The sequence below is a fragment of the Macrobrachium rosenbergii genome, chromosome 49, assembly GCF_040412425.1.
Source record: "Macrobrachium rosenbergii isolate ZJJX-2024 chromosome 49, ASM4041242v1, whole genome shotgun sequence".
Lineage (NCBI taxonomy): Eukaryota > Metazoa > Arthropoda > Malacostraca > Decapoda > Palaemonidae > Macrobrachium > Macrobrachium rosenbergii.
This window is the reverse complement of record NC_089789.1, coordinates 19,132,152-19,156,171: the sequence shown is the minus strand read 5'-3', so window position 1 is coordinate 19,156,171 and position 24,020 is coordinate 19,132,152. Positions and strand designations below refer to the sequence as shown.

General features: G+C 40.6%; 1 protein-coding gene across 9 annotated transcripts in view; it reads right to left on the bottom strand.

Annotated features, from left to right (window-relative positions):
• Positions 1 to 24,020, bottom strand: part of LOC136832138 (microtubule-associated protein futsch-like) — a 92,953-nt gene that overhangs the window by 44,154 nt on the left and 24,779 nt on the right. For all 9 annotated transcript variants that reach the window (XM_067092803.1, XM_067092804.1, XM_067092799.1 and 6 more), the window contains exons 6-10: positions 21,476 to 21,633; positions 19,563 to 19,734; positions 16,801 to 17,992; positions 11,543 to 11,686; positions 1,521 to 4,624 (exon numbers count right to left, since the gene is read on the bottom strand). In XM_067092803.1, the coding sequence (XP_066948904.1) occupies positions 1,521 to 4,624; positions 11,543 to 11,686; positions 16,801 to 17,992; positions 19,563 to 19,734; positions 21,476 to 21,633 (4,770 nt within the window). The remainder of the gene's footprint in view (positions 1 to 1,520; positions 4,625 to 11,542; positions 11,687 to 16,800; positions 17,993 to 19,562; positions 19,735 to 21,475; positions 21,634 to 24,020) is intronic.

Below are 24,020 nucleotides of genomic sequence, written 5' to 3'. Positions count from 1 at the left end.
TGAAAGGAACAGAGATAAGGCACTATTTGTTGCACCATGCAGTGAGCTTGGTTCACTTGGCTATATAAAGGTTAGTTGTCAAGTTTTTCATAGTGCAGTGATTGTTGCTGCTGTGATCTATCCATCCATCTATCTATCTATCTATATCTATATATATATATATATATATATATATATATATATATATATATATATATATATATATATATATATATATATATATTATATATATCTAATCTATCTATATATCCTATATATATATATATATATATATATATAAAGTCCCCTCAACTTAAAATGGATAATAGCCATGCAGAAGCTGCATAGACTTCAGAAGATTGTGGCACCAGAGGCAGTGGAGTTGCCAGAGAAGCTACTTCCAAAAGGGGAAGGATTCAGACTGTCCATGACCAGATCCAGTGGGTCTGAAAACCATCCTGTTAATGCCAGATACATATGAATGTGTAAACACCTGCAGCTTGACATGGAACTGACTGTGGAGGCTAAAAGGGAACAGATGTAAACATTTCAGTCCAGTGGCATCACAGACCTGGCTGAGGGGAGCAATATAACAGGAGCCTATTCTCCAATGACATCATCAAAAGGATATTAAGAGGGGTTCCCAACAACTCCCAAACTGTTCTGCAAATGTTCAAGCTGACTTTGATAGGAAGGATCAAAATTTCCTGCTCAGGGTCTTGGCAAACAGGTTATAAGCCCCTAGAAGGAACCTAGGGATAATGGCAACACTGAATCTCCACTGTCCAACCGATGATCTCCACAGTGAGATGGCACGACAACCCTGGTGGTTGTATTGTCGGACATTATACCAATGCTAAAACTCACCGAAACCTCAAGAGGAGTTTCATCGAAACTTTTTACACGCACAAGATGAATTTGAAAGGCATAATGCTCATGTAAATAAAGGTAAAGGGCATTAATTTATACTAGGAAAATGATCAGCAAAAACATTTGGGGAAATAGCAGTTAGTTACTGTGCAGACAATTTTCCTTTGAATTCAAAATGAAGCAGCTAGGATTTACAAAGACCATGAATATTGGCTAATTATATGCAACTGGTTGGTCAGAGAACGACTAAATTTTTACTACTTTTTGTGCTATTCTACTGTTTTTCAGAAGATGCATGAGAACTTAAAATTCAAACAATTTTCTTACTTTAGAAGCCAAAATTTCTTCCTTATATACTGTCATATCTTTTTGTTAAAATCTGGTAGAGAATCTTTGTTGGTTGGCTTTTTCCTAATAGTGTAATAAAAATTTTTGCAATTAATAACTGTTTTTATCTTTTAGTTAAAATGGTTTTTAAAGGCCCTATTTTCATTTTACTTCCTGAATGATTTTTCCTTTGATGTTGATCTTGTTAATAAAATTCCATATTTTTTTTATACTGATACATTCCTACCTGTGCTGAGAACCTTGCTCAATTACAAATACACTATACTGTATACATTTCTAGAGACAGTACTGGAGTAAAATGTACAAATGAAAAATTCTCTCACCTGATTTTCCTAATGCCATCATTTTATTTAGCACCACCATCTGATCACGTAAGTTGGTTATTATTGACTCCTCATCACAAAAACTTTCAATGTCAATAACGTCTTCACCTTCAACTGCATGCTGGTCATTTCGTTTTGATTTAGTATTTAGCCATTCTGAGGTCGACGACTTGTTTTCAACAGAAAAATTTTTTGTCTTAGAACTTTTAACGCAAACAATCTCACAGTCATGGTTGGAAGATTGTACAGTTGTAGCACTTTCCAAGTTTTTACTAATTTGAGATGATTCAACAATATTACTACTAGTTTCTATTGCTTGGTTCAGAATGGTTTCTGGTTCACTTTGTTTTAAACTTTTACTACTAAGAGTCTTCTGATCACTACTTTCACTTTTCAACTTGTCTTTAGGTTGCAAACTACCAATGACAGACCCTTGACTAGAGGACTTCTCATCGAAAGAATCAGATAGCCCTTGGAAACATGAAGATTCTGACACAGGCGGCTTTTCATCACCTGCAGTTTTATGCCCAAGGCATATGAAGTTCCCAGCTGTTATACAACTGCAATCACTACCCTGAGAACCTTTACTACTATCATTATTTTTAACTGGTGTCTGTGAACTTCCTAAATACTTTGTATCTCTCACAGAATGCAAGGAAATTGTTTCACCAATGCCAATCATTTCTCCTGTTGCAGCACGTTTTTTAGAAGCTAACTTAATGAGACTCTTACCACTACTATCATACGTATATGAAGCCAATTCGCCTGTGCTTTCCCTAATAAAATACTTGATTGCGTTAGCTTTAAATAACATGGAATCATCAGTAGAGGCAGAACTAATTACAGCTGACATGACTGACCCTAATATCAAAACAGGCAAACACTTCTGCTCCACAGGATCAAAATATGACTTACGAGCTAAACCGTACAATGTGGACATTGATGTACCATTTTTAACACTTAAAGTAACAGGCGACTGAGTTTTCAAAGACAGTCGATATATATTTACCAAAACATTTTGCCTAATAGTTCCCAAAAGCCACTCTAATTTCACACTTTTGAAAGAAAGAGAGAGGTCAACTGCACTCCAATGATGTCCACCCTTCTTTATTTGAGGGGGAGTAACCTTTAGTTCTTGAATATCATCTGTCCCTTCACTAACAGTATCTTTCTTTGCTTCCTTTATTGCAGGACTTTTCTTGAGATCCTCATCACACTTAACTCTCTTCTCAGGAGATCTTATTGTTTCATATTCAATGATGGGGTTGTCAGTAGAGATTCCTGAAGTCGAAGGCTCTGATGCCTTACTTTTCTCTATAGCTTTTTCTTGCACAGAAACATCACTAGATGACTTGATAGGTAATGATTGACCATCACTGACTTCCTTACTGCTTGCTTCTGTATAACTACTTGGTGTTATTAGAGGCAAAGTACTAGATATTGTTGTAGAAGACATAACAATAGTAGTAGATGCTACTCTGGTATTGCTATTGTTGGTGGGCAATACCTGAGCTGAGGAACTGGAACCAGGAACTTTTCCCTGAGACAAACTTTCAACTTTCGAAATAGTCAGGGTGTTATTTGAAGGGGCATTTAATATAACAACATCATCACATGTACTGTCTTTCATCTTCTCTCTTTTACCAGTACTTGACATGTTACGTAAAGGTGGAGGTGGAGGCAACACAGAAGGTTTCACGGTTGACAAGATTTGTACATCTGAGTTGGATCCTTGCTCCACTGAAGAATCAGTTTTAGGTACCTTGCTCGAACTACTTACACTAACAACCCCTGTTCCTTCATCTGCCCCACTGACAGCAGGTTCATTAGCTAAAGTAGTTGGCATGGAAATGAGAACCATTCTGCCACTTTCTGTAGTTGATGGCACGAGCAACATCCTTTTAAACTGAACATCTTGGTTCTTGCTGGTGTTTGGTGCCAATACTTGTGGTGGCACACCTTTCTGAGGAGGCATTAAAACCATCCTTGGCATTCCTCCCGGATTTGGTGCAAAATACATTGGTCTCTGAAAACCTTGGGGATTGGTTGGAACAGGAGTCTTAAGATCTGGGGACTTCTGAACATCCAATGGCCTGAATACAGAGGATAGCCCAATTCGCTTTGCATCACTGACTGGACAAACAACAACATTTTCAAGGCTTGGGTTAGATGGCATACTTGATGCTGATGTACTTGTAGTTGTTAACCTTGATACCAATGTACTTGTTGCATTTAAGGGAGGAGCTCCCGTCAAGGCAGACTGAGGAGACTGATAGGAAATTGGGGTCACAGGCAAAAATGAATTTCCTGAAGGTTCACCAAAAACCTTAGCACTAGACTGATTTAGTTTAATCATTCTCATTCCAGAAACGCTTGTAATAGGTGAAGAGGAAAAGTTAGTTGTAACTGTTGTAGTGCTGCTACTGTACACTGTAGGTAGAAAATAGAGCTGAGGAGAACTGGCAACTGGAATAGTACCTGAAACTACATTAGGAGATTTTTCCGAATTAGTCTTTTCTGAGTCAAATACTGAAGTTGGAGAATTCCCACTGGGGGATTTGGAAGCCACCACAGGCAATTTGTCTGTTGTTGATGCTGGTTTTTCCACTGATACCTGGTCGGTGGAATTCTGAGCTAAAGGAATCAGGTTAGGCAATGATGTTACAGGGGTTGAGGTTTCTTCAACTGCCCCAGTACCTACATCAGTTGACACAATTTCAAAGTTATCTACTACTTCTGTATGAACTTGACCCTCAGCACCAGGAATATGAACATCTGATGCCCCCTGGACACTTGCAATCTGTGGAAAGCTTCCTTCCCAGCTGCTATTGCTCCTTTCAATACACGATTCTAGTTCATCTGCCGGGGAAATATCCTTCTGACCGGGTAATTCAACTATATCAGTTTTGTTCATCCTTGTGCTGTTTTGCTCTTCTTCATCTTCTAAATCAATCACTTGTGGCTGAGCTGGAGCCACTTTCTGAGATGAAGCTGATTTGTTCTTCTGCTCTGAAGGCTTCTTTGTAAATCCTAATGCTCCCTTCTTTTGCACGACACCAACTATTTCCCATTTCTTCATAGCATCACAACGTATCATTACAAACCTAAGAAATGGAAAATTTTACAGTAACAAGGCAAATTCACCTTAATGTTAACATGATGAAATTCATTAGCAAATTCCCTTGCTTTTCATTTCTTATTTCAAGATAGCCTCAAAATCAATTTATGAAAAACTAATTACTGACAAAAAAAATACAATGGATTTCAAATGCTTTGGTCTTCAGTTTCAATCAAATCAGATTATATCTTTTGTTTGGATCTGAGTTGTATGAAGAAAAGGTAGCAAGCAATGAAAAGGCCTTTCATAATGAAATACCAATAGCATTTGCATAAGTTTGACCGACGATTCTTGAGCTATGCTACCTTACCTCAAATTCCATTCTGCAGTAAAATGATATTTTATGATAAAATAAAGTTTTGTACATACTTACCCGGCAGATATATACTTAGCTATAGTCTCCGACGTTCCCGACAGAATTTCAAAACTCATGCACACGCACAGGTAGGTCAGGTGATCAACCATACCCGCCGCTGGGTGGCGGAATAGGAACCATTCCCGTTTTCTAATCAGATTTTCTCTTCCACCTGTCTCCTGAGGGGAGGCTGGGCGGGCCATCAATCGTATATATCTGCGGGTAAGTATGTACAAAACTTTATTTTATCATAAAATATCATTTTTTTGTATGCAACTTACCCGTCAGATATATACTTAGCTGAATGGCACCCTTGGAGGAGGGCAAGAGACAGAAAATAACTAAAAACGGAAACAACATATGTTGTAGGATAAACAAAAACCATGGTTCTTACCTGATTGGGCATAAGACTTCATGGATACTGTCTATGAGTCTGCTTGCCTCAGGAGCTTCAGCGAGGATGTGACCTGTGACTGACAGCCCTTCTGGATCGTGCCAATGAGGGGATGACCCACTAACATGGCCGAGCCTATAGCGGATCGTGTCAAGGGGCTGACCCACTTACATGACCGAGCCTACACCTGAATCGTATCAATGGGGGCTATCCCTCTTACATGACAGAGCTAGGTGTCCATACAAATTACAAGGAACATGACAACCAATCCCGACCACCTGACCAATCCTAACCTTGTTAGTGATAAAATTGAAAAAGCATAATTCCATCACCCTCTTTCAACCAACCATAAAAACACACACCACCAAGCTTAAAAAACAACTAAATTAACTAAACTAAATAGGATTGATTCAGCTCCTGTCCCAGCACCGAATCCATGAATACGCACGCTCCTAGAGAGAAGCACTTATCATACGTTACTCTAATATCTCGTAAGTAATGAGATCTGACGTTGAATTACACCTCAATAGGTTGCCTCTAAAATAGACTGGAGAGACAACGTCTTGTGAAAAGCCAAGGAAGTAGCAATGGCTCTCACTTCAAAGCTTTCACTCTAAGGAGCTTAAAGTGCTCATCCTCACATGAGATATGCGCTTCCTTGATGACGTCCTTAATAAAAAGGACAGCGCATTCTTTGAGATCGCTAGTGAAGGATTCCTGACAGAGCACCAAAGACTTTCAACCGATCCTCCCAGAGATTTCTTCTTTTCTAAGTAGAATTTAAGGCTCCTGACAGGGCATAGAGTCCTCTCCAACTCATGTCCCGTCACAGAAGAAAGACCTTTTAATTCAAAGGTTCTTGGCCACGGTTTAGAAGGATTCTCATTCTTAGCTAGAAATAATGGTTTAAAAGGAGCATATAGCAGAACCTCCCTTAAAACCAACTTTGCCGTCTAAGGCTTGTATTTCACTTATTCTCTTAGCTGAGGCAAGGGCAAAGAGGAAAAGTGACTTCCTGGTGAGGTCCCTGAAGGAAGCTTGATGAGGAGGTTCGAATTTTTAGACATTAAGAATTTCAAAACTATGTCTAGATTCCAACTGGGAGGTTTTGAAGTCCTGAATTTTGACGTTTCAAAAGACCTTATAAGGTCATGAAGGTCTCTGTTTTCCGAGATATTCAGATCTCTGTGTCTGAAAACCGAAGATAACATACTCCTGTATCCTTAATTGTGGATACAGCGAGGTTGCAATGTTCCCTCAGGAAGATAAAGAAATCAGCAATGTTTGTCACAGAGGTACTGGAAGAGGATATCTTATTGGTCCTGCACCATCTTCTAAAGACCTCCCACTTCACTGGTAGACGCGAAGGGTTGAGGATCTCCTGGCTCTTGCAATAGCCTTCGCAGCTTTGTGCGAAAAACCCTTCGCTCTGACCAGACCTTGATAGTCTGAAGGCAGTTAGACTGAGAGCGGGGAGATTCTTGTGGAATCTGTTGAAGTGGGGCTGTTTGAGAAGATCGTTCCTGTGTGGAAGCGATCTTGGAAAATCTACTATCCATTCCAGTACCTCTGTGAACCAGTCTTGAGCTGGCCAAAACGGAGCTACCAGTGTCAGTCTCGCGCCTTCCGATGATGCAAACTTTCTTACCACTTCTCCTAGGATCTTGAATGGGGAAAGGCATATCCGTCTAATCCTGTCCAATCTAGAGAAGACTGTCTCATTGCAACTGCTCTCGGGTCCGATATCGGAGAGCAGTAGTTTTCTAACCTTGCATTCCAGTGGGTTGCAAAAGGTCGATATTAGGCCTTCCCCACAGGTTCCACAGTCTTTGCAGACTTCTGAATGGAGAGTCCACTCTCTGGGAAGGACCTGATCCTTCCTGCTGAGAAGGTCGGCCCTCACATTCTCTCTCCCTGTACAAATCTGGTGAGAGTCTGATCCTCCTCTCCTGAGCCCATAACAGCAACGTTTTTGCCGTTTCGTAAAGGAGAAGGAGTGTGTCCCTCCCTGTTTCCTTATATAAGCCAGGGCAGTAGTGTTGTCTGAGTTCACTTGGACTACTTGTCCTGCGACAAGGAACTCGAACTTGATGAGAGCCAAATGAACTGCTGATAGCTCTTTCTTGTTGATGTGCCAGTTCACCTGGTCTCCTCCCAGGTGCCTGACACTTCTCTCGACCCTAGTGTTGCCCCATCCCGACTCCGAGGCGTCTGAGAACAACACTAGGGTAGGGGCTCGGTAACTGAAGAGACAGTCCTTGGCATAATTTTCGAGGGTCTAACCACCAGTTGAGATCCTCTTTTATCTTGTCCGAAATTTGGAACAAAGTTGCTAAGTCCTGATACTTCTGGTCCCAACTCTCCTTTAGGAAAAACTGAAGAGGTCTCAGATGAAGTTTTCCTAAGGAGACGAACTGTTCCAGCGAGGAAATGGTCCCCAGCAAACTCATCCACTCCTCGCTGAACAATGTTTTCTCCTTAGAAAAACTGTCACCTTTTCTATGCAGCGATCTATTCTCTCTTGGGATGGAAAGGCTAGAAAATCCCGAGAATCCATCAGAATCCCCAGGTAAACAATGCTCTGCTGAGGAACAACCTGGGATTTCTGTAGGTTTACTAATAGTCCAGGGACTGTGTCATATTTAGGGTGATCGACAAAGTACTCCAGACAACTGTCCTTTGATTGAGCTCGAATCAGCCAATCGCCGAGATACATTGATATCCTCACTCCCTCTAAGTGAAGCCAGCGTGCCACATTCCTTAAGATGCCCGTGAACACTTGTGGGGCCGTCGAAAGACCGAAGCACAGGGACCTGAATTGAAAAACTTTTCCCGAATCACGAACCTCAGGAACTTTCTTGACGAGGATGAATGGGAATGTGGAAGTAAGCGTCCTGCAGGTCCAGGAGACCATCCAATCCCCTGGACGAAGAGCTGCAGAACCGAGGAGGTAGTCTCCATTTTGAATTTCGTCTTGATTATGAAGAAATTCAGGGCGCTTACATCCAGAACCGGTCTCCAACCCCGAGATTTCGGAACCAGAAAAGACGGTTGTAAAACCCCGGGAATGGAGGTCTTGAACCAGTTCTATTGCTTCCTTTTCTAACATTTGTTCCACCGCTAGAAGAAAAGAGCCTGGTTCTTGATGGGATCCCTGTAGCTGGCGGATAACTCCCTGGGAGTTGAGGTTAAAGGAGGACTTTCCTGAAGGGGATAAGGTAGCCTCTTCTTAAAATGGAGAGGGACCAGTCGTCCGCCCCTCTCTGTGCCCAGACCTCGGCGGTGTAGCAGTCTGGCACCCACTGTCGTCTGGAGTACTCGTTCTTCATTTGGTCCTTCTGAAAGAACAGAGGAAGACCTTCCTCTCCTCTCTGGTCTTTTGCTCCTGAAGGAGGGTCTGGGACGAAGGACCACCTCGAAAGGGCTCCTGAAAGGGAGCCTTCTCCTTCTTAAGCGAAAGGGACGGCAGGTCTGACCCTCTTCAAGAAGACTGGGCCAAAAGGTCTTGGAGAAGCCTTTTCAGATAAAGAGCGAGAAATCTCCTTCACCAAGTTTTGAGGAAAAAGGTGAGGAGAAAAAGGAGCAAACAGAAGAGAGGATCTCTGAAGAGGAGACACAGACTTCGTGAGGAAAGAGCTGAATACTGATCTCTTCTTCAGAATAGCAGCTCGAATAAGGCAGCGACTTCGCGGAACCGTCCCTCACTGCTTTGTCCAAGCAAGACAAAACACTCTGAAGTCATCCAAACACAGAATTCGGGATCCCGAGTCCTGTTGGCCAAAGCTCCAAGAGACCAATCCATAAAGTTGAAGACCTCCACAACTCTAAAAAAGACCCTTGAGGAGATGATCCATTTCACTCATTCCCCAAGTCGCCTTCGCTGAAGCAAGGGAAAGTCTCCTGGAGGAGTCAACTAGATTAGAGAAATCTGCGTCAGCAGATGGGGGAGCCCCAACCCCATAGGCTCCTTGGTCTCATACCACATTCCTGATTTTCCCAAAAAGTTTCAAAGGAGGGAAAGAGAAAACCGTCTTACTTGCATCCTTCTTAGACTGCATCCACTCCCTACTCCTTTAAAGGCCTTCCTCATGGAAATCGAGGGCGCATCTTGACAAACGAAGAGGGTCTAGTTGACTTGGTGCTGTCCCACAAAGATCCCGGAGAAGGAGGGGCAGCATGACAAAGAGAATCTCCAAACTCCTGAATTAAAACCAAAAGCCAACCGTTTGTAATCGGAAACTCCAGCGTCCTTAGGAGAATCCTCTTCTGAAACTTCTCCAAAGCAGCAGGCGGAGAGGAAGGCTTAAGAGAAGAAGAGCGCCTATCAGGAGAAGCGAGCCTGGAAGGAGAAGCACTCCTGTCCAACGAAGAGCGCCTACCAGGAGAATGGCGCCTACCAGGAGAATGGCGCCTGACCCGGACGGGCGCCTGTCAGGAGAGGGGTCCTGTCCACTGATGAGAGCCTTCCAGGAGAGGAGGCCCTAAAACGAGGGCGCTTGGTAGGAGAGCGGCGCCTGCCGGAAGGAGGAGCTTGGAAGACGACAGCGCCTGCCCAAAGGAGAAGTACAGTGAGGTACAAATGCGCCTGGAAGGGAGGCGCTTCTCTCCGATGACGGAGCGCCTGGAAGAAGTGCGCCTGCTGGGAGACTGGCGCCTGTTCGCTAAGAGCGCCTACGAGGCGAAGAAAACTTGCTGGACGAAGGAAGCTTGGCAGGAGAAGAGCGACGAGTAGAAGACGAGAGCTTCCTGGAACTCTTGACAGGAAGAAAGTCATCCTTCCTACGAGAAGAGGAGTCCTTAGCAAGAGATCCAACAAGCGCCGATAACTGCTCCTGGAGGCCGATCAAAATCTTCTTCGTCGAATCCTTCACCCCTGATGGAGAGGAGGAGGGGATCTATGAGCTCTCTTCCTGACAATAGGAGAATCCTCGGGAAGCGCTCAGGGCTCGAGTCCAAACGCTCTACTCTAGGAGCCTTCCAAGATCTCTTCAGGCGCGACTCCTCAGCCGAACTCCAACCACGTCTCGGAGAAGACGCGTCAGACGACGAGAAACACTTTTTCAGGATGCCTTTTCTATGGCGATCCAAGGCAGCCTGGGGACATAACAACAGGATCTGCGAAGGGACGCCTGATCGTTGGGGATGCTCTACATCCTCCCCTGCGACTTTCGACATTCCTCCTCCACTGGTCCTGGGAGTTTGGAAGAGGTCTAGGCCTAGGAGCAATGCGGAGCCGATCAGACGCCCCCTCCACTACACTGGGGACACTGCACACATCACTGTCACTCTTACCTTCCTTCATCGCGGCGCAGTTGCGATTTCACACTAAGAAGTTCCGCTTTCATCGCAGCCATTTCAGAGGACAGAATCCACAGGTTCGATGAAGGGAGAAGGGGCTGAAACCAAAGGATTAGGAGAGTCTACTGGGTTAATTTCAAAATCATGCTCAGCAGAGCGAGACCTACTCGAGCTTCTGGAGGAAGCCTTCCTAACTCTATCCTTTTCAAGCTTCTTCAGATAAGAAGACAAAACCTTCCATTCCTGATCAGACAATTTCTCACACTCCTTGCACCTATTGTCCGAAGAACAATCATTCCCCTACACCTCATACATACAGTGTGAGGGTCTACCGGCTTTCGGCAACCTCACCTTACATTCTTGCCTACACACACACGGAACACAGGCGAAACATTAACGTCAGACATCTTAATGAACAATTCAAAAGCAAATCCAAAAAACAGTCCACAAAAGCGTATGCCAAACCAAAGATCAATACGTCACCAAAATCAGGCCAAAAAGATCCTCAGCAAGCGAAAACGAAAATCAAAGCAGGAGGAACCAACAACAGATGTTGCGGAACCAGCGACAGAGAAAATCTGATTAGAAAACGGGAATGGTTCCTATTCCCGCCACCCAGCGGGCGGGTATGGTTGATCACCTGACCTGCACCTGTGTGTAGCGCATGAGTTTTGAAATTCTGTCGGGAACGTCGGAGACTATAGCTAAGTATATATCTGACGGGTAAGTTGCATGTACAAAAAGACAAGTTGACAACACAAATCTACGCATCATAAATGTAATTTAAACCTCTATCCTACAAGAGATAAAAGAACGAATACAAATCAGAGAGAAAGAAAAATACTGTCTAGTACTACCTTTGTCTTGGAGCAGCATGAGCAGCAGGAAAGAAAATTTCACGCATATTTGGTCCAACATCCAGGGAATTGTTACTAATCATTGTGTGGATGTTTGTCATTGTTCTCAAACACAATGCTGAATCAACAGTGCTGATTATACACCTGCATCATAAAAATATGTATTAGCAGTGGCTGAGCAACTGCAGTATGCCAAGCACTAAAGCAAACTGTACAATGTTGAAAAAACGTAAGTATAGTAATACAAACCAAATGCTATCACTTAATTGAAGACAATCATACAAACATAGAAGAAACTGTAAAAGAAAAAATCATTACAATAAAGCAGCCATTATGTAGCTACCAAATATGTGATCTACAGTATACAGGTTTCTAAAAATAACAGTAATTTGTGTTGTATAACTTATTACTTAAAATTGGCCAATTTTTGTGATGTTCCAATATTCCCCGACACTACAGCTCTTGTTAAAGCACACAACAGACAATCAACAGTAGCCGTATCTATTTCTTTAGAGAACCCTGGGTCACCAGCAGTTAACACACCATTTTTTGTGTGGTCTGGACCACTAGCATATATATGGGTTTGATTTTTTCACCGTCTGGTTTCACCACAAACCCATTACTTATAATTGGCCAGAAATGCAATCAAGGTGGGTGGATTTAGCTGCTCACTGCAACAGAACTGAATGACCTGGTCATGTCGAGTCCACTAGAAAGCTCTAGTTGAGACTGGCAATCAAACCTAAGGCTCTCCGAGAAGTAAATGCCTAGAGTTGAAACTGATAAATGAAATTACAGCTCTGAAAGAAAACAGGTAATTGTAAGATGTAGCACTGAATAACCCCGAACTTCTAAAGGATGCCATGAATACAACCACTCGTGCTACATCCCTTAGGTAAAAGCTTGTGAATGTTGTTCTACTCCTCCAAGTGCCAGCCATCAAAACCAAGCTTATATTGATTACTTTTGGACATTGTGAAAACAGTGAACAGGCAGCTGTCTAGACACACCAATGCTCCTGCATTGTTTACGACCATTGCCAAATAAGAAATTGTAGTCACTTCTGTATCTACTTCTCCCAGTTGACCTGTTGCACCAAGTGACATAACTACAAAGGCAATAAAGATGCTTACTGAGTTTGCTGGCAATGACACCATCACAAATTAGTCCTCCAGGTATCTACAATGAATTATACTATCCCCGTGTGCCCAAGTTGCTAGTGGTGCAAGTCACAGTAGAGGTAAAAAGTTGAGGTGCTCTAAATTCGAAGAACTTTATTTGGTTTGATATATGTCTGGTCTAATGGCCTAGCACTGATCAAAAGACCTCCTCTGTTCAGTCTGGAGTTATAAGACCATGAATGTAGGCACGCTTGAACTGTGCAGAAGCTAGGATGGCCCATTCTCTGATGAAGCATCGGAAGAAAGCTAAGGTTTCAATCCAGAAAGTGGTCTGTTAGAAATAATTGTTCAGTGGGGATGAGGTTACTATAGAGGAACAACTGCTGCTGCCTTATAGATCACAAACAGGCTTCTGTATGAAACTTGGTGAGTCTGCCAGTACTTCTCTGATGTTTGCTATGCTACCATTTCATAGTAAAATGACCAAAAATTCTCTGGGTCTTGACTGTCATTACTGAGGCCTCCTGGATGCAGTGCAATAGGGGGTTACTGCCTCCTAAAAAAGGAAGCTGTTAACCCTCTCTAAAGGTAAGACATGCCCTCACTAACAAAAGAAGAATAATTCTGGAAGACCCATCTTCACTTCCTCCTTCCTTTGGCTGAAGACTTGACGTTGGAGCACATGCTTCTTTCAGAACAAAGAGAGCTGTCACTCGTTTAATCTTACAGGGGTAGAAGGGTAAGGCCTTAACTAAAATGCCTTCTGCTAATAATCTCTAATATTCTCCTCCACTGGAGTCTGATACTGTGATCTTCCCTCACTACTGATCCTCCAACTTCCTCAAGGCAGCCACTGTTACAGAGAGGTCCAGTTTGTCTGACAGCTCCTTTAATGCACTAACCAGGAGCAACTCCATCCTTGTCTCTATTTTTCATGACGATGTTGGAAAGCAGGTATGGCAGCACGCAAAGAGAATATGGACCAACCAATGAGAAACCTTCAGAATGTCTTCTACCACCTTGGCTCAAGGGGCAAGACCAGCATGCTGGTCATGACAGTCCCCCATCTCTTCAATTGGCCATGGCCAGAACTTCAAAGAAATGCTCAGTCAAACCTGCTTAGATTACTATGAGGTTCAAAGTAAGGGGGAGAAAAGGGAGAAGAGGTCTCATAAAAGACACCTCAAGCCAGGGCCTCAATCTTCAAGGTCACTGCTGCACCTGGGTGGAACACCTGCAAACCTGCCTAACTTTCTTAGTCATTGGTACAAGAGAAAAGTTGAAGAGATGTCCTTTTCTAAATCATGGCAAGGGTAAATATCATCTCTTGGGCCACTCCATGTGAGCTGTGTGTGGAGAGACCTCATTCAAAGAAAGATACAATTAGAAAACAGGAGAAGGGTTTGGACTTTCTGCCAGCAGACCACTGGTTGAATGGAATGGAATATAGGATTTAAGCCAAAGGCCAAGCACTGGGACCTATGAGGTCATTCAGTGCTGGAAAGAAATTTGAGAATAGGTTTTGAAAGGTTTAACAGGAGGAAAACCTCACAGTTGCAACATGAAATAATTGTTAGGAGAGGGTGGATAGCAAGATGGGACTACTGGTTGATGGTCTTCTACTTCATTCACGAGTCTTGCCTTTTGTACTGATTGATTGATTGATTTATAGATTTTAGGCATAAATGCCAAGCACTGGGGCAACTAAGGCCATTCAGCACTGAAACAGAAATTGACAGTAGAAGTTTGAAAGGTGTAACAAGAGGAAAACCTCGCAGTTGCACTATGAATCAACTGTTGGAAGAGGGTGGACAGTAAGATGGAAGAAAGAGAATATGAACGGAGGTACAGTAAGAGGAATGAAAGCAGTTGCAGCTAAGGGCCGAAGGAACGCTGCAAAGATCCTTAAGTAATGCCGGTGCAATGATGGCACTAGCCCCCTACAGGGCTTGCCTTTTGTAGGTTCAAAGCTTGCTCGAGTTCATGGAGATGCCTAACCAAATGTTGCCTTCACCTTTGGACAGCTGTAAAGAGGCAATAATGGTGTTTAAAATGAGCAAGTGCCAAATAAATTGGTTAGGTTGATTGAAATGATGTATAAAAAAAAAAAAGGGACAGCCATAAGAACAACCAGTGGCAAACACAAATGTTTGAAATTCGCAGGTTACTTATGTAAGACAGAAGCAGCCTAGATTTAAAACAGCTATAGAATTTCAATTTTCAAGTACTTGTGATCAACTTTCAGCCAGCAAAGAGGGTGCAAAGCAGCTTGCAAAAAAAATGGAGAAAGGTGTCAGGGATAATGTGAGGAAAAAGAATGCCCGATAAAATAAAGATCTATTTTACTGTAATCATACCAGTGATGATGTCTGGGCATTACAAAGGAAAGAGGAACAGAAGCTACAGCAAACAGAAATGGGAGATGCCGAGGTTCATCTTGGGGACTGTGCTGCATGAGAGGCTGAAAAAGGAGAAATTAGAAGTGCCAGAATGGTAAAGATTACCGATATGATGGAGTCAACATTGAGATAGTTTGGGCATGTGGTTAGGATGAGAGAGGAGGAAGGAGTGTAAAAAGTTTGGGTGGGATAGGAAGGAATATAAGGTAATTCAGCACTGAAAGGGAAATTGACTAAGAAGGTAAGAAAGAAGTAACAGGAGGAAAACCTCGCAGTTTCACTATGAAACAACAGTTTGAGAGGGTGGAAAGTCAGATGGAAGAAAAAGAATATGCACGGAGGTATAGTTAAAGGAACGAAAGAGGTTGCAGCTAAGGGCCACAGGGACACTGCAAAGAACCCTGAGTACTGTAGTGCCTACCAAGCACCACGCGAGATGCACTGACGGCATTACTCCCTTACAGGGGAAAGTTTGGATGGAACCTGTTTGAGGTAAAAGGTTGAGAGTTAGGCAAAGGATTAGATAGTGTTACAAAGTGTAGGAGGATTTGGAGACAGGTTTAGCAAAGGAAGATGCTTCTAACAATAGTTGGAGAAGAATTTAAATAACACATAATACTGTATTACACAATGCACCAAGAAAAACAAAAATGACTTTAATCAACAATAAAAGTACACTGTATAACACCAAAAACTTACACTACCATTGTTAGAAAATAGACCACTTAAAAAGTCTAAGACTGCTACATCAGCACAACTGTAGTGGAATAAGGAGAAAAATGGAGGAATTAAATATTGAATAAGACGACTTGGTGATCTAAATGCTTTAGGCAACGCTAAAACCTGACATGACCAACAATGATCTTGGCTTTTTTATTTGATTAATGAAACTTACATTATCAAGCCAAGCATGAGGCACTTTAGTGTGCTTGGAAAGCAAGATAATGGAATCCAGGAAATAAATCCAGGAAATAAAGGAAAAGGACTACAATGATGTAAAGTTGGAACTAGGAGAAAACCCCACAACTGCACTAAAATGTAGCACAGATGCTGGACAGCAAGGTTGAAGGAAGGAGTGGGAATGGAGGTAAAGTAAAAAGGCTATAAAGTGAATGCAGCTTGGGGTCGATGAGACGCTGCAAACAGCCTTTAGTGTGAAGTGCTCTGACAGCACTAGCTCCCTAAAGGGCCATGAACGTGGGGAAGCCTATGAGCTATGCACAGTGTTAGTCACAAATAGTCACCAAAACTAAGATGACTGCTGGGGAACCATCTGTATGAGTAACACCAACCTTCTTCGGTCTGTTTTAACAAGACTGTAAGGTATGGACACAATCACAGACCCTAATTAACAGGTATTTTTACAAACTATATTAATCAAGAGTTCATTCTTAAACTTTACCTTATCACATAAACCTGTAAGTAAGTCTGTTTTTTACTTGACTTCTCTACCCCATAAATATATACAAATTCTCTTGTAACTTTCAAAACACACACACCAACACACTATCATTAGCATACTGCAGAAAAAGGCCTTGCTTTTAACAGGGAAAACTCCAATGCTCATTAAACTACCTTTAATGCTATACATTATGATCACACACACTCAATTCTAGCACAAACCTGTCTATAAAGCCACATTCTCTTTTTCTCTAAACCCGTAACATCCTTGTATTCCGAGAAAGACAAATTCAATTAATTTTATTGTTAACCTTCAAAAACTCACTGTAAGTCCTACCTTCCAGCTTTATTAATTCCAATGACTCCGATTATGTTCATGTTTATCAACTTCCTAAATCGACTTTCTGCAACAAGCAGTGCGTTTCCCGGTGTTTTATCAGAAAGGTCAAGTTCCAATTCTCCTCTCTTTTCCTCCGCTATCATCATCTCAACTAATGACAATGGTCTACGGGCCGAAGAAACCTCTTCATTACTTCCAGCTACCTCTTTATTCTTTTTCAACAATTCCTTGTTGGCAACTAAAGATTTTCTCTCATCTTGCTCACTAATAATATTTGCAGCTTGCCTGATATTATCTGCACATTTAGATGGTTCTGATTTCTCAGCAGCATCATCAGTCTTGGTAAATTTCGTGGATTCACTTACATCCTCAGGCTCAGTCAACCGCCTTTTCTTCACTAACATAGCACTTTTACCTTCAAATGAGGATGAACGCTTTCTCACACTGTCTTCTGGTTTTGAAAGAGGTTTGAGCAGCTGAGTCTTAGAACCTGTAGTGTCCTTACTCTCTTCTACAATTTCTGAAGTAAGATCAACCACTGGTACAGACTCGGGTGAGTTTTCAGATTTGATGCTCTCCACATTGTTTCTGTTTTGTAACTGCACAATCTTCTTCAATTTGGCAGGGGAAACCCCTCCAAATGTGTCATAGTATGGGAGAACAATGCCACCTTGAGAGTATTCTCTTGACTTTTCATACCTCAAGGAACGCACCACATTTTCTACTAACTGTTCAGGTGAATTTTCCTGAGATGACTGGCCTGTGATTGTTAGTTGCTTTGTTTCCTCACAAAGGCGTTTCTTTGAACTGGAGTATCCACACGTCCTTGAGCTATGATTTTCCACTGGATGATACCACTCTTTCAGTCGCCAGCAATACCTCCTCCGAGCTTGTACATTATTCACATCTATATTTACCACAACACAACTAGGCTCTAAACATGCCTCTTCTTTCACTTTGACTTGATCCACACTGGCTTTTGTGTCAGCATTTGACGTTTCATCCAAAGGAACCATAGGTGATATTTCGTCACTTGCAGCAAAGAAAGAAGGATCAGTAAAGCATTTGCAGTCATAGCATGAGTGAGCCATACACCATACACTTATACCTTTTATATCATACCACGGAACTTTTACACTGCACTTTTTTATGTACTTGGCTGCCTCGTGGAGAGGGATGCTTGGATATTCTGTAATAAAACAAAAACAAGTGAAAATAACACATGGTCAACCAATAAAGAATATTTGAAGCAACAACTTAAGTTCATAACACACATTATTGGCTACATAACGGAAAAGAAATTTCTAGAAACCATATGCTTTTGTTGCATTAATGAAAAACCTGCAACTGAAAATTAAAGAATTTATTGTAATGTATATTTTTTATTGTAAATATGTATGTCATCAATTCTACTAAATGAAGATGCGAGCATAGTAGGTAAACTGAACAAAACCTCAACAATCAAAATGAAAATCTATGGTAACATTAATTATCTGGATACTTATGAACTGTTAAAGTTAGCTCATACCTTTGTAACAATTCAACGTTTGGCTAGATTGGAAGGATTGACTATTCATCCATCTAAAATTTTTACACCAAAGTTCACTAGCGCACACTAACAGAAATGTTTGACAGTTTGATATCTCTCTCTCTCTTTATCTCTCTGTTGAAGACGTCAACAATTCAGCCAGCCAAAAAAAGGCAAAAAAGGATATAAACTTTGAATTTTCTGATGCACATTAACAAAAATTGTTTGATAGTTTGAGCATGGAGGAAAAGGAATAAGGACAATACCATTCAACAGTCAACAATTCTTAAGGATCGAGCATGTATACGTGAAGCTGTTTAAAGATATGCTTCAATGAACTCTACCGCAATTATGAAGCAAAGGCAAGGGCCAATCTTTTTAACGGAACAGTTATCAATGGTGTGGATAAAAGACCAAATTAATCCAAATTAAAAAACAAACATCACTGAGCCTTACTACATCCAGGCAAAGGATAGAAGCCCGTTTCATACCCTTAAGGAACTCACAGGTGATGACTGTCAACAAGAATTCATGGCAAGCAGTGGATGGTTCAAAAGATTCAGTTTGCGTAATGTTCTCTTAACAGTGAGTCCCATGCTGCTCTTTTAGTTTGAAGCAATCAAACTTTATTTGTGAAACAGCTATTATGAACATTAATATCAGAGTTGCTCCATGAGCCCTATACGTTGAATACCATGCTAAAGACTAAAGGTACTTTTTCCACAAAGCAAAAACTAGATAAATTTAAATATTCACTTTTTCACTGCTCTTTTATCATTTCCTACATGAAGAATGAATGGATAAAAGTGAACCACACAGCAATGAGACAACAATATAATTATTTTTTTAGGGCAGGAATAAATATGAGTGATAATTCAGTGTTAAGTTGATTACTAAACAAAGAATACCAATGTTAAACACAACCAATAGATATTCTACTAAAATTTTACTCCACTGAAAAACTAAGGCAATGAATATAACTTTCACTGCAATGTTTCAGTCTCTACAGGTCCTTATCAACAGCAATCTAAATTATTAAAACACTCATTTTCTCAAGTGTAAATGTAAGCACTAAAGCAGAGAGAGAGAGAGAGAGAGAGAGAGAGAGAGAGAGAGAGAGAGAGAGAGAGAGAGAGAGAGAGAGAGAGAGAGAGAGAGAGAGAGAGAGAGAGAGAGAGAGAGAGAGAGAGAGAGAGAGAGAGAGAGAGAGAGAGAGAGAGAGTTTACATACCTTCTTTCACAGTCGGTGTCTCAGCTTCAGCTGTATCAAGAGTTACATAATCACTGCCAGACCACATGGCAGAGTCCTTAAAACGATCAGGCAATCGACGCTCTCTCTTTTTCCGTTCTGCACCCACCAAAATAACCTCTGACCCCGTTTGAATGACAGTTCTTCTGAAGTCCTGGAAATGAAAGGGACAATACAATCTACATCTATGAAATTAGTTTAAATCTTACAAATCAAAAATATTTCTAACTTAAGGTTCACCGAAATAATAATACAGTGTTAGTAACAAAAAAGGATTTCTTTAATGGCCAATGGACTCTCTGTGAGAAAGATTAATGAAAAAATTAATTGGTGGAATGATTTTCATCTGCAGAGAACATAGGTTCCTTTCCTGAAGTGAATTTTATGAGCACGTCCAAGCTATCTTGCTGTACATATTAGAAGGGCTTAAATATTTATAAGACTTATTTTCCTATTTTGTTCAAGGGCTTTAATTTTTAACAATATGTTTTGTATTGTGAATAGTAGAGCATCTCTCAACCTCAATTTTCATCTCTTACTATGAATTCCTTTCATGAATGTTGCTGCGCCTGAGTTTTATGGGCATTAAAAGTACACCCTTCCTTGGTACTCATTTAATTTTCCCGAATTAATCACTAATATAGTTCTCTTAGCGTAATTTATAAATTCACATTTTGAAATTAATCCCACATTGCTTTGAATTGCTAACAAATTTATTATTTCAGTCCACCAAACACTTGCATGTCAACATATAAAAAGAGATATTTGTAAGCCTCATTCAAGAGTTTATTTTCTAGATGTAGAGATATTCTTTTTAGAGCTAAAAAATCTTGAACACCAGCCAGTTCAAAACATCTGCAAAATCTGTAAGTTGGATAGGGCTAACAGTCCCCACTTACTTTCTATTATTTTTTGTTACTTCACTTGCATTCTTATAAGCTTCTCCATACTCCATGATAGGGACATGAGGTTACAAATGAAATCTGACTGAAATTGCTTGCAAAATTACCACATGAGCAACATCTACATAATGTAACAAGCAAACACTTGTTCCATGACATCAGTATAACAGCAAAGTGAGGTTAAAAAAATTTGAAAAAATAATGCTTATATAAACCTATTACTATACGATAGCTTAATTTGACCAGTAAGGGTAAGTGAAGGCAAAAGTTACTCTCCACAAATGGAAAAAGCCTGGCCAAAATGTACAACCCAAACAAGGGTACAAAATGGATTAAAAAGGAAAAGAACTTATGAATACTAAAGGAAGAATAAGTTTTATTTAAGAAAAGGCTATCCTAACTTGCATTAACTCTTGCACTTATAAACATCACAAATTATCTATTTTTGGCAAAAAATATAAAGAGCAATAACAGGAAACCCAAAACTGATCCTACAGATATAAAACTTCTCTAGTAGCTCTTTCTCTTTCATTCTCTAAATAACCAGTGCTTACAGATTTTCTTAGTCAACTACCTATCCACTTATGGAAACCACAGAACAAAATTGTTTGATTTCTACCTTCAAAAAACTGAAGAAAACTGTTAATCATCTTATGCCATGAGCAAAACATATATAAATTTCTGAGAAAATTAATAATTCCCATAAGATTAATAATCAATGGAAAAACCTGCAATTAGCTACAAAGAAATACATCAGGATTTCACTACGGTAGTCAACATCTCTTGTGGACAAACACTGGCAGACATAGCTTGGCGTGAAACCACTGGATCTACCAAAACAATCAGTACCAACTGCTGACTGTCAGCTTTTTCTTTATTTGAAGAGGACCTAGTGTTTGGGACTATTCATAGCCCACAAAAGAGCTAATTATAAGTAACAGGTTAGTGGTGAAACAGTATGATTACTTTCTTTGACAGAAGAGCTGTGTTTACCTTCTCTCTAACTGCTAACCCTTCCATTTGCTCTCGATCTACATTGAATATTGAGACAGCATTCATAGTTCGCCCAGATCCAGATACCGGGTGCTTCCAACTTTCGTCTCGGCAAGTACATTCAAACATGCACTCAATTCGGCCACAATGTTCTGGATCTGAAAAACAAGATTTTTACACACACTGAATAACATCATTTTTCATTTCTACAACCTCAAAATGAAAAATCTATTGCTTTAATTCTCCCCTTCTAGTTGAAAAACAAAGTATTTTAGTTCACCTCTCCTATGTTCTCAAAACAATATTTAAAATCTTAGAGGAGGTCTTGAACTACTACTCAGGTCAGTAACATTTACCACATAATACATTAAATGCTAGATATGGTTTGGCACTTATACACTATAATCCTTCCAGACTATGCTTTCTGACCTTAGATTTCACCTGATGTATAAAAGCTTACAAAAATCCGTGTTCCACAAATGCATGAATTTCTTGAAGCATTCATCGTTAAGTAAAATCTTCTAACTTGTCATCACTCTGAACCATTCATGGCCTAAAAAAACAATATATTTTAAACTAAAATTTATCCTTTGTTTCATCACAGGTCCATCAATCACACACAGCCCTCATAATTACAATTACCGTATTTGGACATTTATAAAGATTATATGGTACACATTCAGTTTGAATGCCCCTTGGTGTGTATTACCTCTTGTAGAGAGAAACGACAGAAATGTTTAGAGCAACTGTTCTCCCATATATGAACGTAACATAACATGTGACTCACTGCTAAGAGCAGAATCTGAGAAAAGTGGGGGTAAAAATGTAAGAAAGGTTTCAATCATACATTTATGAAGATCTGGCAATAAAGCATGACACTGGGGCACTTTCAGCCATTTAGCACTTAAGACAGTGAAAAGAAGTTGAAGTGGTTGGGATGTAAAATGAAAGGAAGAAAAAGCGGTAATGTAAATAAAGGGCTACAAACTGGTTGAAACTAGATGCCAAAGGTATGCCAGCAAACAACCTGTCAGTAATGCCTACAGTGCACTGCGAGAGATGCACTAATGGCACTAGCCCCTACGGGAAACGTATAAAAGCTGGAAGAGTGGAATGACAAGAGAGAACTGAAAATCAATATGCAAACCACAACTTATGAAGACTGGAAAGAAAGCAAATCAATCAGGACACACTGGATTGTAAAGCAGGACTTGATACAGAAATAAAAGAGCAGTTGCAGCATGCATGAAACAAGATGGCTAGACTATGGTTAATAAATGGCAGTGAGAGCCAAGACTTACAATTACATAGGGAATTGCTTTACTATTCAGCTGAAACATAGGTACTGACAAGAGAAAATGTACTGTACAAGATTTTGAAAGGTTGTGGCCACAGATTATTATGATTCATGACCAGAATATGGTGGGAAGACCACATAACAAATAAGGAATTGTTGGATAAATGTGCTGGTACCTATAGAAAAACAAAAATCAGATCTCAGAGACTGAGATGGTTTAGACATGTGATGAGAGGGAATGAGAAACAGTTGGTCAGAAAATTAGCAGATATGAAAGTGCTGGGCAAAGAACTATAGGAAGACCCAGGAGATCTTAGATAAAGGCTAAGAGATAAAAGTCCTACTCCTGGTGGGAGTTCAGGCAGAAAAAGTAGATTCACCACCCTACTTACGAACAAGTTACAGTTCAGACGGCCGTTCGTATCTTGAATTGTTCATTAGTTGGTTTTTCATTAGTGCACAATATTTGTTGATATTTACATTCCTGAGTTCACTCAGGAGTCATAGATTATACTGTTTTTACTGCCTTTTTAAATCACGCAGTTTCATAAAGAATTACTTTGGAAATTGAGATTCATGCACACTAAAAATTTACTGTTTTTCCATGCTTTGAATTTCACCAAAACAGTATCTGACATTGGAAGTTCACAAACAATGCACACCGCCATCTATTGAAAAAAATGCATACTAAATGCCTTCTATTGGGAGAGGGAATATAAAATATGGGAATTCATCAAAGAATGAGTTAAATCTGGAAGATAGAGATAAGTTGAAATATTTTACGAGCATGAACGAGTATTCTCGTGATTGTAAGAACACATGGTAGTCAATCACAAGAATACTCAGGATAATCAGGGAAGGGGTTAAAAGAACAGCTTCTTCTTCCTCGTGTTCTGTTCTTTGCGAAAATTCTTACTAGAAAAACAGGCGCCCCGAGCAAAATCTGAACCAGTGACCCTATCTGTTTGTACCTCTGAGTTTTTGTTAGTAGGGTGGTGACTGTACAAGGAGCCTCGATGGCACAGTCGGTTACAGCAGCAGCAGGGGACTTAAGTAGAGGTCTGTGGCGCGGGTTCAAATCCGCAGCCGACTGATCAGAGAGGCGGACACTTTGCTATCCGTGTAGACATCCCGGGATTATGTATGTAATCAACGGATAGGTTTGCTTAAAAAGCAAATGGATGTTACAGACTAAATACACACACAAAACAAAGCCACTACAACACCTAAAAACATAACAAACATCTC